Raw genomic sequence first — 13,766 nt, 5'->3', positions numbered from 1 at the left:
TAACGCAGTTTATGTTACATTCACGCTAAATAAATGTGAAATTTAATTTTATAAAATATACATAACAATTATATGATATAATATAATGTATTATTCGTATTTTTATTATTTAGCCGGGTATTTATTAACCGGGCAAAAATTCAATTAATTCTTAGTTACACATTAGCGTGGTTGTCATGCAATAAAATATAATAGAAAAAAAATTAACTATTTCAACCATCTAAAATGAATTTATAAGAAAAACGATCATGCCTTGTAAAATGTATGTCTTTTGATCCTTTATTTTTTTATAATTGAGAGAAAAAATGTAATTAGGTAAAATTGAATGCTAATTTTTTAATTAACTTTAAATAACATGAAAAAATGTATTCAAAAATTTAAAATACTAAAATAAATGTGATAAATAGATGTTATTACATTTTTGGAAAATTAAGTTATTAAAATAGGAGTCCGATCAACTTGCACCTTTCAAATAAATACTGTCTTGATGTAGCTAAAACCGTGTTTAAATAATTAGTTTAAAATTAATAATTAAAAAAAATACTACATACATATTATATTTTATTTAGAAACAATACAAGAAGACTGATGACCAATGTGCCAATGTTGATTTTTTCATTTCATATAATATTTTTAATATGTTTAAAAACAATATAATATTTATATATTAACAATTATTAGCCCATATTTTAATTCTTTCTATGTAATAAATAATAATATACATATACAATATACATCCATATATGTTGCATATAGTAATATGTGTATAAGCCGTAAAACTATAGTTGATTCAATTAACATTGTAAAAAAAAATTATAGTCGAAATAAACGCGATTAATACACAATCAAAGACTATAAAATCAGTATTAAAAAAAAAGGGTGGGCAAGTTGATATCTCTCTACTGTATGCCTGTATAGACGTATAGTAGTGGTGGAGAGTAGGTCTCTATAATGGATATTGTGTTAAATTTGAATGCAATTATAAGTATCATTGTATACGAAAAACGATTATGAATGGAGATGATTCTATAACTATATTCAAATTGTAATTTATTTTTCTCAACTACTGGTGAAAGTTTCAAAATTTTACGACATACTTTTTGAATAAAAAAATATTTTAAAATCGTTTTTAGGATCATCGTTATTTTTACGCGACTTCGTAAAAAATTAAATTTCATACGCTCATAATTTTTTTTCTATATTGACACTGGAGTTTTTTTTACAGTAATTTGAAGGAAAAGTTATGGAGAACCTTGTATTAGGTTTATTAACCTCAAATATATAAATCAACAAAAATTTTATGAAATTTCAACTTCAAAATTCTTGCAAATTTCGCAATATTGACATATTTCGTAAACATTTGAACTTTAAATGCTTATAAACAAAAATTGTGACTAACGATATTTGATTATTTTTACTACGATAGGTACAACTTATAATAAACCTTCTATTAAATTTTAAAGATTTTTTTGAATGCCAATTTTTTTTTATTTGCATTTCAAAAAAAAAAGAAATTAAGAAAAATTGAAAATTTCATTTGTCTATAAATAGCTCAAAAAAGTCAAAATATTTTGAAAATTTTATTGTAAATATATAACTAAATGTTATCATTTGTGAAAATTTCAAGTATTTACAATGAATCATTTTTGAGGTTACAACAAAATGAAAAAATTGATTTTGTCAAAAACTTATTATGCGTAAAAATACCCGTTTTTCCGTTAATTTTTTAGGGGTTTTTCTGACGCTTTTAAAATCTACTTTTACTTTTAACCCCCCACCCCCCCAAATTACCAACTAGATTCATTATCCCTTTTCAAAGAGGGACTGAAGTTTAAAATCAAAGCACTATTGTCCTATTACTACTCCAAAATGTGATGACAGACATACAAATAAAAAAAACACATCACTGTAAATCAATACATTCATTACTTCATTCAGAATCTAAAACTTTTTAAAAAAAGTAATAAAAAAAAACAAAGACTTCAATAACCTTTATAAATTTCAAACATTTTAATGACATTGAGGAAAACATCGAATTGAACAAATTATGAGATTTAAATGTTAGAGAAATTATTTATTTTAAATAATGCACCAATAACGTTCCGTTGATGTAGAATGAAGTTTTTTGCAATAAAAAACATGCTGACAGATAAAAAGACATTCCCTACTATTTGACAATATTAAACAATTGTTGATTAATCAGCGGCAATTTTGACTTAGGTAAGATAAAATATTTAAGAATTATTTAATAATTATTTGAAAATATTTTTTATGTTTTATTCGGTATACTTAATAATTTTGAATAAAGAATTAGATTTGCATTAGCTGTATTATTGTTTTTTCTATACATATTATATGTACATAAAAAAGAATGTAATTTGAATGTAGTTTTAAAGGAATCGTAATAATTATCTATTTGTATATTTTTTTAACGGCATATTTTTAATTGTATGATGCACAAGTATATATTTGGCAATTTTTTAGTATTTAGTGAATTCAAGTCGTTTTTTAAAATATAATGTATTAGATGTAGGTATAGATAGTTCTTATTTACTTATTTATTAGGATTTATCATAACAAAAAGGAAAATATGAAATTTAGTAGGTATCAGCACCCAAGTCGAAACTTATTCTCAATACAAAAAAAAACTTTTATAAATTATTCCCATTAGTTATAATAAATCACTGTAAATCGCTGTATCTATAGTACTTATGCAAATCAATAAACGGACTAACTTTTAAATACAAATATACAATTCCAAAATAACTTATTACAATAGTTGGTAATTTAGTGATAGTTATATTCTTAATATTAAATTTATTTTTGTTAATTAGCATATACCCTTCAATTAATTTCTCTTCAAGGTCTTGTTCCTAAAATTTACATTTACATTTTCTATCATCAATATCATTTAGCTAAAATATATCATATGTATAGGTCTGTGATTCAAATTTACGATAGTTTGCTAATATTTCCCTAATATAGGTAAATAATAGTAGCAATAATACTAGTAATAATTTATTATTATTAATTATTGATATAAATAATACAACGAACACAGGAAGGATATAATTCTAATTTAGTATATAATAATATATATATATTAATTTATTTTAACGCATTTATCACCATTTAATATAAATATAAGGGGATACTGAAGGACAAGATTTTAAATATATTAATTTAGATAATTATAGTATTTGTGAATAAAATATATTTAATGCATATAAATAATTTAAATAAAATTAGAATTTAGTAAAAATGTCAGGGTAAAATATTAACTATCAATCTAAAAAGACATGAACAGTATACTGTATTTTAACACCTAATTATGAATTATTATAAAAATAGTTTTATTTGTAAATAAAAATCCTTATTTTATCATAATAAAGTTTTCGTAAAAAATATTTATTAATAGTTTGCAATGTTTGCATAATAAATAAATATAAAATACATTAAAATGCTATGATTAAAAATTCACAAATAATTATTAATTATACAATATTAAAAAAAAAAATTGTGCCATATTATACGATATAACACATATATACGAGTAATATAAGTATACATAAGTTAAGCACTGTCGTAATTTAGAATTTTAGTAAAGTTTGATGTTCTGTTTAATAAAGATTTTGTTATTTGGCTTAAAATGTTATAATTTTATAAACTAAATACAAAACATCAGCTATTCTTAAAAAAATATATTGATCATCCAATCGCCTTAAAACTTTTAGCGTCGGCATTGATTTTACGGTCTTGTGTAACTTGCATGAGTGAAAGAGTAAGTATAAAGTAGGTATTTATAAACAATATACAATTATTTATACTGTAATATAAATGGTAAATACATATTAAACTAAGTTTATTTAAGGAATATTTCAAACATTCTTTACAATTTACATGCTTCATCTTTGATATATTTTTCAAAGTTATCAAGATCAACATCTATCCATTCGTCTTCAATATTAAATTCTTGTAAATAATCGTTAGGTTAAGTTAGGGAATGCATTATGCAAACCTGCTTTAAATATAAATGGCCGTGGATCATGATGTAGTAAATGATTCGAGTTCTTCTTTAAGTTTATCTCTATTAATATTGGGCAATAGTTGGTACATTTTTTTAGTACATTTGACAAAGCACTATTTTCCATAATGACTTTAAACCTGCTAGATTTAAACATTCTAATTTTAGAAACTGTTTTTCAACAGTTTTAAAATTGTGTATTAAGTATATGATTAAAAATCTATCACAAAATCTGTCAATTTGATAATATACATTTATTTCGAGTAAGTTCTCTTAACAAGCGATTTATTATAGTTCTATGTTCTATATACTTATATTACATCTTATTGGGAGTTTTTCTGCAATCTCTGCAGTATCAATTTTTATTTTCAAATAATTCTATAAAACATTTAGCAGCTTTTATTATATCGTCAAAATTATTCTTTACTTTTGTAAGTACAATTTATCTGGTAACATGCTTGGTAAAAATCAAGATTTCGAGTTTTATAATAATCTTATAATTATGTGATTATTTTAAGAACTTAAAAAACATCATCGCTATTAGTTCTTATAGTTTCAAAAGAAACAATGTATCATTTTTTTGTTTTTAAATTAAACTCTATAGAATTTAAAATATTGCACAATGTTGCCAAAATAATAATTATTAAAATATAACTGACCTATGTTTATTGCAACGTATAATATAACATATTTTAATTTTAAACATCGCAAATATTATATTAATATAATTTTTGAATTTAAATCTTTAGATTTCACAAAAAAAATCTATTGTTGGCCAGTAAAATATTTTAGTTTATTAGTCAATTAGTGGATTTTTAATATATATTTTAATATGCTAAATCATAACGTATTTTATAAATACAATGAGTTTTTCGAAATAATTAGATATATAGGTACCTACAAAAATATTCAACTACTCGTGTAATTATTATTATTTATTTATCTAAAAAAATCTTATTTTTATGCAACATATTTTGTGCTTACCTATGGTATTGAGAATATTAGAACAATTGATTACCAAAAATATACAAATGCATACGAATCTGAGTCCTAGACTTAATATAAATAAATAAAATTAGATTTATTAAATATTACGTAGTAATTATTTAATTTTGTATTCAGTTGTTTAAGGACATATTTTAATTACTACATGTTGTTATTATAATTAAGTATTTAATGTTTGATACTTCGATTAGTTCAATTTTAAATTAATATAAAATAACTATAAGTTCCTGTATAATTATTATGAGGATTATTTAATCAACAATTACCATTATTACTGAATTAATTCACTAGGTCTTTATATTTATAAATTCAACATCTTAAAATACTATAGTTTTCTTTTTAGTTCCGTATGGAATTTACATAAATCATATCATATATTATTTTTTAATATTACGTCGTATTACGAAACTTGCAGATGAAGAACTTTCATTTAATTTATTTTAAAATATATAGAACTATAGTATTAACATATTAACTTTAATTGCGTCTTATTAAACTCTTATGCGTAAAATAACTCAAAAAGAGTATATATTTTGAAATTTTTATCATTCATAAAAATTGCAAACATAACAATTTGATGAAAATTACAAATATTTAGCGTTTATCACATAAGGGTTACTCGTTTTTAAGATACACTAAAAAAACAAAATCAATTTTGTCTAATTGTTGTTTTACGTAAAAAAATTAATTAAAATTTTTTTGTTTTTCTCGATTATTTTATTCAATTATATTTTATAATATTATTAAAATACAAAGTATATTCATATCTTTACTTAGAATCTGAAATATTACTAATCGTTTTATATATTTCAAACATATTATTTATTATATAACGTTTTACTTAGCAAATTTTTGTATTTGTGTTCTATTATATACTATAATGTTGCTATGTGAAAATTTCTTAAAATATCCTTTGCAGTAAGGTTACCATGTTAAATGTGTATGTACATATTTATAATTTAAATAATATAATATAACAATTCAAACGTACATATTAATATATTATTGTTACATATTTATCATTATGATAGACGTCTAATTGGAATTCCAAATGAGAATTAGAAATTTGTAAACAGTTTACTCTCGTGTGGAGATTTAACGATAAAAAAACTAATAATTAGAAGACTAATAAAAATTATTCGAATTTAATCAGCCTGTAATTAGGACAATTAGGTATATAAACTGTACTTTTAACCTAACCTGTTGGAATTCAATTATTAATAATATTATATTCAGTGCCGCAACTACACCAATTTGGGCCCGTGTGCAAATAAAATTAATGCCCCCCTTATTGTCTTGAAAATTAATTTTTCCAAATTTGAAAACATACTTTGGAATTTTGAATTTTTACTCATACAAATATAAACAAAAATAAAGTTAACATAAGGAAAACACATACAGGTATGTATTTACAAATAAATAAATGTAATAATTTGTAACCTTTTTTTATTAATTTTAAATATAAATAATTATCAAGTAACAATTTAATTGAACACACTATACATAAGCATTAACAGCCAATTAAAAAATTGAAAAAAAAAATACATTACTCACTTTAAAAAATTCTTTTTTCTTGCCTTTTTGTTGGCAAAATTGTCAATTATATTTTCTATGTTAATATCATTTGTTTGTTGTCTTTCAATATTAAGCAAAGCTATACTTGAAAGTCTCTCTTGACGGATGGAGTAAAATCTTTTTATTTTTTTCTTTCTACATACTTTTCAATTTTTATCATTGGGCCCCCCATTATAGGTTGGGGCCCTGGGCCCGTGTGTTTGACACACGCAACACACCCCGGTTATTGCGGCACTGATTATATTATAGATTCCGTCCAGCAAGAGAATACGGCGCCTATTCAGTATTCTACGCATCCTCGCGCGATACCCTGCCATCGAGACCGGTTTTACTAGGTGGCCGCGGTGTAATCTCTCATCAGTCATTGGATTCACCTACCTCATATTCTATGACCTACCTATACCTAACTAGGTATTTTTTTATAATTAATAGATTATACTCCATTTATTGAATCATACAGTCATACACAATGAATGAATGAAATGAATTGCGCCCCCCCATATCTGAATATTTGCAGATAATGAATCATGATTAGTTTATGATTTTATCTCACTATATTGTCTATATGGATTTTTATCTAAACAATTCACATAATTTCACTGAGTAGTCCACGTTCCAGAACTACCACTCATATTCATATTTATATAATACTTTTTTAATAAAATGTTTTTTTCAGTATTAATATCGTTTAAATGTTAAAAGTGATTTATAAATGGTTAAAATTTCCTGTGATTTGGTTGAAAATATTGGATTTTACTTTTGATGTTACTGTAAACATATATGTATTTTTGTAATAATTCTTCATAAACTGAATTGGTCTGTTATGTAAATACTAAATATAAATTAATAACTAAAAGAATATAGTTCAATTAAATACAAAAAATGTTAATTATGTCAAATATATATATCATAAAATAATAAATGTTAAAAAAATTTAAACCAAAAGACAATAATAATTAATGTAAAATTTTTCAATGACTATAATTTATGTAACTCTCAATTGATGATAGGGTTGATTGATTTGGTACTTTTTTTTTGAAAAATATCTTACTTGCAGTTCAATTTCTCTTTTCTTATCATTTTTCGGACAAGAGATTATCACTCACTCGTCTCATTCGGTCTATTTCCATAGAGTCTTTAGTTTATTCTTAGATTTTTATTGGTCCTATATGGTTAGGTATATAAATGTTATATGATGTATGCGGCGTGCACAATGTACAACGTACATAAAAAAAAGATATTTTAGTTCATAATATCACTGATTATAAATACTATAGTATATTATATAATATGATAAAATTTCAAAAAGTTATTTATGTATTTATAATTTTTTATGAACTAATACTTAAAATATCATTTCGTTCTTAGTAAGTTCTAAAATTATATAATAAAATAAACAAAAATTTAAAAATTACTTATATTAAAGTAAGAACATTTTGTATAGTTTCTCATGATCAGGATCTTTAAAATGAGGAACAAAATTTATTTTAACTATTTCGTCAATACCTTCACTTTTGGATGGTTCTTGGAATTTTGAACTGAAAAATAAGTATACAAATGTATTTAAAATAATGATAATGATAAAATAATATTAAACATACTACTGTAATAAATAGTTTTTTTTAAACAAACAAATTTCAAGTATAATCAATTATTAATATTCAACTGAAAATTTAAAATAATTTTTACCGAATTAACAAAAAAAACGGTAGGTAATTGAGTATTGCTATACTTTAGTTTTTACCTAACTACTAAATTTTTTTATCAACAAATAATAAATAAAAATTGATTAATGATTTTCAAAACATGAAAAAACTGAAAAATAATAACCTCTTCGTGGTGTCTCTTGGGTTACGCTAATAGGCTAAATATTGAAAATATATATATAATGACCCCAGAATCAACTCTTAAATATACCTCTTAATGGCCCAGGAATCAATTTAATGATATCGGTGTAGATAAAAACGAGTACCCGGTAATCAACTTGTGCGCAACTTTACGCAGTAAATAATTTATGATTGACATTTATAAAAAAAAAATCTAAAAATAATTTGGCTCATGCCTATAAATAACTCAAAAATAGTTAAAAATTGTATCGTATAATGAAAATTATAGTATAAACATATAGTGAAAACTTTAAGTATCTATAGTTATTATTTTTTAAATCAAAAATTGTTTGAGGAAAAATAATTATTTTAATTGAATTATGTTGTAAATATTTGAAATTGAAATGCTCATAAAAAATTAATGGCTTTCTGGTAGAATTTTTTTTGACATATAGGTGAACCCATAAAGAATTTTGTATTAATTTTTTAAGGCTAAAATAAAAAATAAAAATTTTAATGCATTTCTTACTTAAATACTTATAAAAAAACATACTGGCTATAGACTTTAGATATTTTTAAATTGAGAAATTTCCATTTATGAAGAGCTTTACATTAAAATTTCAAATATTTCTAACAAGCAAAGAATTTTTAATCGATATTAATGAAAAAAAAAAACTGAAAATTACACTTACGTTAATAAGTGGCTCAAAAATAGTTTAAATATTTTAAAAATCCTATTGTAAATAGAAGACGATAATATAAACATTTGGTGAAAATTTTGAATTCTTATTTTTCGAGTCACATAAAAAAAAACTAAAGTAGTATGTAAAGAACTTGACTATTTTATTTATACAATGGTTTATCATTCAATTCAAATTTGAAATATGCAATACAATGACTAATTGATTTACTAAGTACTCGAAAATTATTATATAGCAAACTGAATTCTACAATTTTTATATTAAGTTTTAAAGATTGTGTATAACAATGGTTCTCAATTTTTTTTAGCACAACAACCCAAATTTCTCACTGAAAAGTTATTGCAATCAACATGGTTTTACTTTTTTAGGATCAATAAGTAATCCTCCTAAAATATCAAAATTTGTTTATTACTTTATACCAGGTATAAATCAACTAAAAGTTACAAGTTATACAATGTATAGTAATCATAGGCAAAACTAAGGGCAAGGGCTTGGGTGGGCTTCAGTCCCTCCAGAATTTTTGGATAAATGTATGTGCCTATAAGCATAGTATGTTGCCCTCACACAATACAAAGAAATATAATGTTTCATATAAATGAATAATAATTCAAGAATCAAGAGTAAGTTATAAACACTAATACAAACAATAAATAATAATCTAATTAAAAAAAAATTGCTATCAACGTATTTTAGACCCCTTCCTCCTGGCTACCACCTAACTTAAAGGACTAGTTATGACTATGACAAAAATGCAAAATAAATCAACTATTTTAGATAAAAATGAATATTTGATAAATATATTTTTTAAATTTATATCTGCTATATCTAATCGTACAATAAATTAAAAGTACTTTTATTTATACTTACAAGTAAAAATTAATTGCGGCATCTGATACTAATGGGTGTTTTTTATCAGTAAATTCTCGAAACTAAAAAAAAATTATAAAATTTCAGATTATTTGTATATGCAAATATTAATATTTATATATAATTACTAAATAATTTATACAAAAAGAGTTTTGTTAGTAGTTTGAATCTTATAACAATGAACAAAAATAGTTTAATGAATAATAAAATATAATATAGGAAACACTCTTTTTATATATGCATAGTAATTTGAGTAGTAATTTAGAATGCGCTCTAAAGATTTGCTCGTTCTACATTAAGTCTGCCACTGAATTTGTATACACAATTTGTTAAACTTATTTTCATAGTATCTAACTAATTGTACAGAAAATAAACTTCTGTATAGTAATGTACAGATTCTACATAATATTTTAATTATTTAAAAGTTAAAAGTGACTTTAACTTATGCTTACTTTATTGTTATGTTTTCCATGATCTTTGGATACATTCATTAAAAATGCTCGACATGGTATTTTTAAGCTTTTAGCTAAATCAATGAAGCGTTTTCTTGAGTCTATATCAGGATTTGTATTGTCAATCACTACACTATAATTATTACAACTTAAGTATTTTTTAGCTTCAGCAACACATTTTTGCCATGATCCCAGTGTATCTCTGTTAATTATTTTCATATTACGATCATGACACAATAAATTATTTGATGCAAAATAACTTTTCCCTGAACCAGGACAGCCAACCATTATGATCATCTAAAAATTAATTTAATTACTATACTCTATCTTAATGTCTCATAAAAGAAAGGTAATGTGTCTCAACAAAAACTGGGTATTCATGTGTATCCTTACACTACTCTGAGTCTAATACACATACCACATTCAGCCCAGCACCAGTTCATAGCCATTTACATGAGCGAAACAGTATCTTTCTTCTGTGAGACAGACTGTATTAAAATATTAAAAATTCCATGTTGAAGAGGTCTTACTTCTTGATTAGGAGAAAACAAAAATTTGGATGTTAAATCTGTAAAGAGGATATTGGCCATAATGTCATTTGGATTAAATTCTGGTAATGTATACAATTCATCAGTAGGTTCTTTTAAAAAGTATTCTTCAGGGGTATAAAATTTGAGTCCAATATTCATGGCAAATAAGCGGTCACAACATGAATGGTCTTTTTTAATTTGTTTTCCATCAGATGTAAAACGAGCAGGTCGGCCTGCTGCATCACCACAAAAAAAAACTTTTATCTATGTTAACTGATACGTCTCCATTGTACTAAAATAAAAATATATTAATGTAATTTATTTAATTATATAATAAAAAAAAAACCTTACATCAGAGACCAAAATATTCCACATTCCTGGTGCAGGTTTTCTGTTTATATCTTTTTCTGTGGCTATAAATACTTGAACGGGTACTTTGAGTACTTCGCAGATATTTTCAATTTTAATTTTAAATGTTACAAAATTTACTTTAAGCTTTGAAATACCTCCTTGATTAGTAAATATCACTATTTTGTAACCGTCATTTGACAATTTATTAATAGATGTAACAACTTCAGAGTTATGAATTTGCCAATCATTCTCATCAACGGGGAAAACTTTACCAGACCTGGTTACAATAAGTGTTCCATCCAAATCAAATGCTGCTATCTTGAACATCAAATACAAACATTAATATTAAAAATTTTTATTAACAATATTAATTAATTGAACATTTACTTTATCTTTATGAAAAATATTTGAACTATTATACACCATTATCGAACTATTTTTACATTCCCATTGAGGTGTAGAATCTGAGCGTGATTTTTTATGTGACATTTCTTTATCTAAACAATTGGTTGTCCTTTTTTTTGGATTCTACGCCATAAGTAGGAGGTGTTACAAAATCTAAATGATATGTATAATTGCTTTTAAACAACAATGCCACTTTGTCTCCGTGGATCAATAGTCTCTTTTCTCCCTTTATCATAGATTCATCATTAACAGCTGACTTGTTGCTACCTAATTGTTCAACCAATACTCGAGCCGTAGAATAGTCAGCTACAAATTTCACTAAAAAAATTAAAAAAATTAAGTAAAGTCAGTATATTAATTAAGAACTAAGATTATATACAATCTTAGCCTACATTTTTAATTTAATTAGAGATATAAGATTCTAAACAAATTGTATAGGTTAAAATAAAACTGTGAGTACAATAATTCTTTTTAAATATTATAATATTTTAAATTAATTTTTAAACATAAGCTTCTTTCTTCTAGTTATGTAAATAAAATAAACATTAAATATCAATTTATAAAGTAGGTATCTATAATAAAATATAAACTTAATATTATAGGTATAGACACTAAAATCAAATTGCTAAAAAATATACACTGACTTCCCTAACAACAAAAAAACTACCCCACCAAAAGAATTTAGAAATTTTAATATAGTATTATAAATATATTCATCGCTTAGCTCAGGATCTAAAATAATAATTATTATAATAAATAATCAGGTAGGTAATAAAAATACTATTTATTGAAAGGCGTATGTATTAAATTTAAATTGAATATTTCAGCAGGTATTTAAACACACATACTGACCAATTAGTGTATGCTTGGCAGCTGGAGTATTACAGTAGCTTTTTTTGAAGTCAAAAATGTGTTAAATTTTTTTTTGATTATATAGATATAATAATATAAAATAAAAGTTGTAACAAGTTATGCTACAATCATTATATGTAATTGAAACAATATATTGGTAAATCAAAAATAAATTATTATAGAACAATCATATAGAACAACCATGGATTTTTATACCTGTGCGTTTTTTTCTGAGTTTTTACTATTAATATTTTTCCAATCACTATTAAAATCAATATCAAATAGAATTGTAGTGAATAAAATTATTTGGGTATTAGAAACCAATATTATTTAATTTTAATTATATTGAAACAATTTTTCTTGAGAATCTGCCTACTACACAGTTTGTTTAAGAGGTATCACAGTGACACTTATATAGTTTGCTATATCTACATCATTATAATTGTATCACTTCTGGAACAATAGATGGGATTATAAACAAATAAACCCATTTTCTTTTTTAGATAATAAATGATTTCATATATAAACATAATTCATATTAAACTGTATAAGTAGTATCATAGAATTATTTTTAATTTACTTTGATTTTTTGACATTCTTTGATCGACTATTCCAGTCTGTTTTGTTCTACCCAATATTAAAGGTTCACTGTCCAGTAGTATAAATTTTATTTCTGGATTTTCATCAGATACCAAAAAACATGTTACATTATCATTGGTCTCCATCGATAATTCTGACATATTAAACTGAGCAAAGATTAAATATATATATAAAATGTAAAAGTAACTTTATACTGTCTATAGATAAATCTTTAAAATCTGTACCTCAAGTACTATAAACGGAAAGTTGGTCAAAATATATTAAAACAATTCAAATTATTTAAAAATTGAACTTGAAAACTGATGCCTGTCGTCTGCATAGATAATAAAGATAACTGGCTAGGACGTTAGGTGGTAACCACGAACTAAGATATGCCTTTAATCGTATTGATAACTAACAATTTAGATAACAAAATAACGAGATAACAGAATTTAATTAATTTCACATTTTGCTATTGCTCTAGAGTATAGATTTTGAGTATTTTGACTGTACGACCACAGATGGCACAGAATAACCTAGAATACGTACAAGACAGGGGCTTATTTAGCTTTTTTTTTTGGGAGGCGCTGAGGTATTTT

At 23.8% G+C, this 13,766-nt stretch overlaps 1 protein-coding gene across 1 annotated transcript; it reads right to left on the bottom strand.

Moving 5' to 3' along the window:
- Window positions 1-8,006: 8,006 nt before the first annotated feature.
- Window positions 8,007-13,522, bottom strand: LOC132930534 (uncharacterized protein F21D5.5-like). Its single transcript, XM_060996464.1, is given in 10 exon segments — window positions 8,007-8,142; window positions 9,999-10,060; window positions 10,451-10,747; window positions 10,981-11,235; window positions 11,237-11,272; window positions 11,332-11,649; window positions 11,719-11,841; window positions 11,843-12,054; window positions 13,169-13,334; window positions 13,413-13,522. Coding segments are annotated over 9 exon segments (1,581 nt in total). The 5' UTR covers window positions 13,329-13,334; window positions 13,413-13,522; the 3' UTR covers window positions 8,007-8,024.
- Window positions 13,523-13,766: the final 244 nt, after the last annotated feature.

The sequence above is a fragment of the Rhopalosiphum padi genome, chromosome 4 (genome assembly GCF_020882245.1).
Source record: "Rhopalosiphum padi isolate XX-2018 chromosome 4, ASM2088224v1, whole genome shotgun sequence".
In the NCBI taxonomy this organism is placed as follows: Eukaryota; Metazoa; Arthropoda; class Insecta; order Hemiptera; family Aphididae; genus Rhopalosiphum; species Rhopalosiphum padi.
This window is presented reverse-complemented; position numbering and strand designations above follow the sequence as displayed.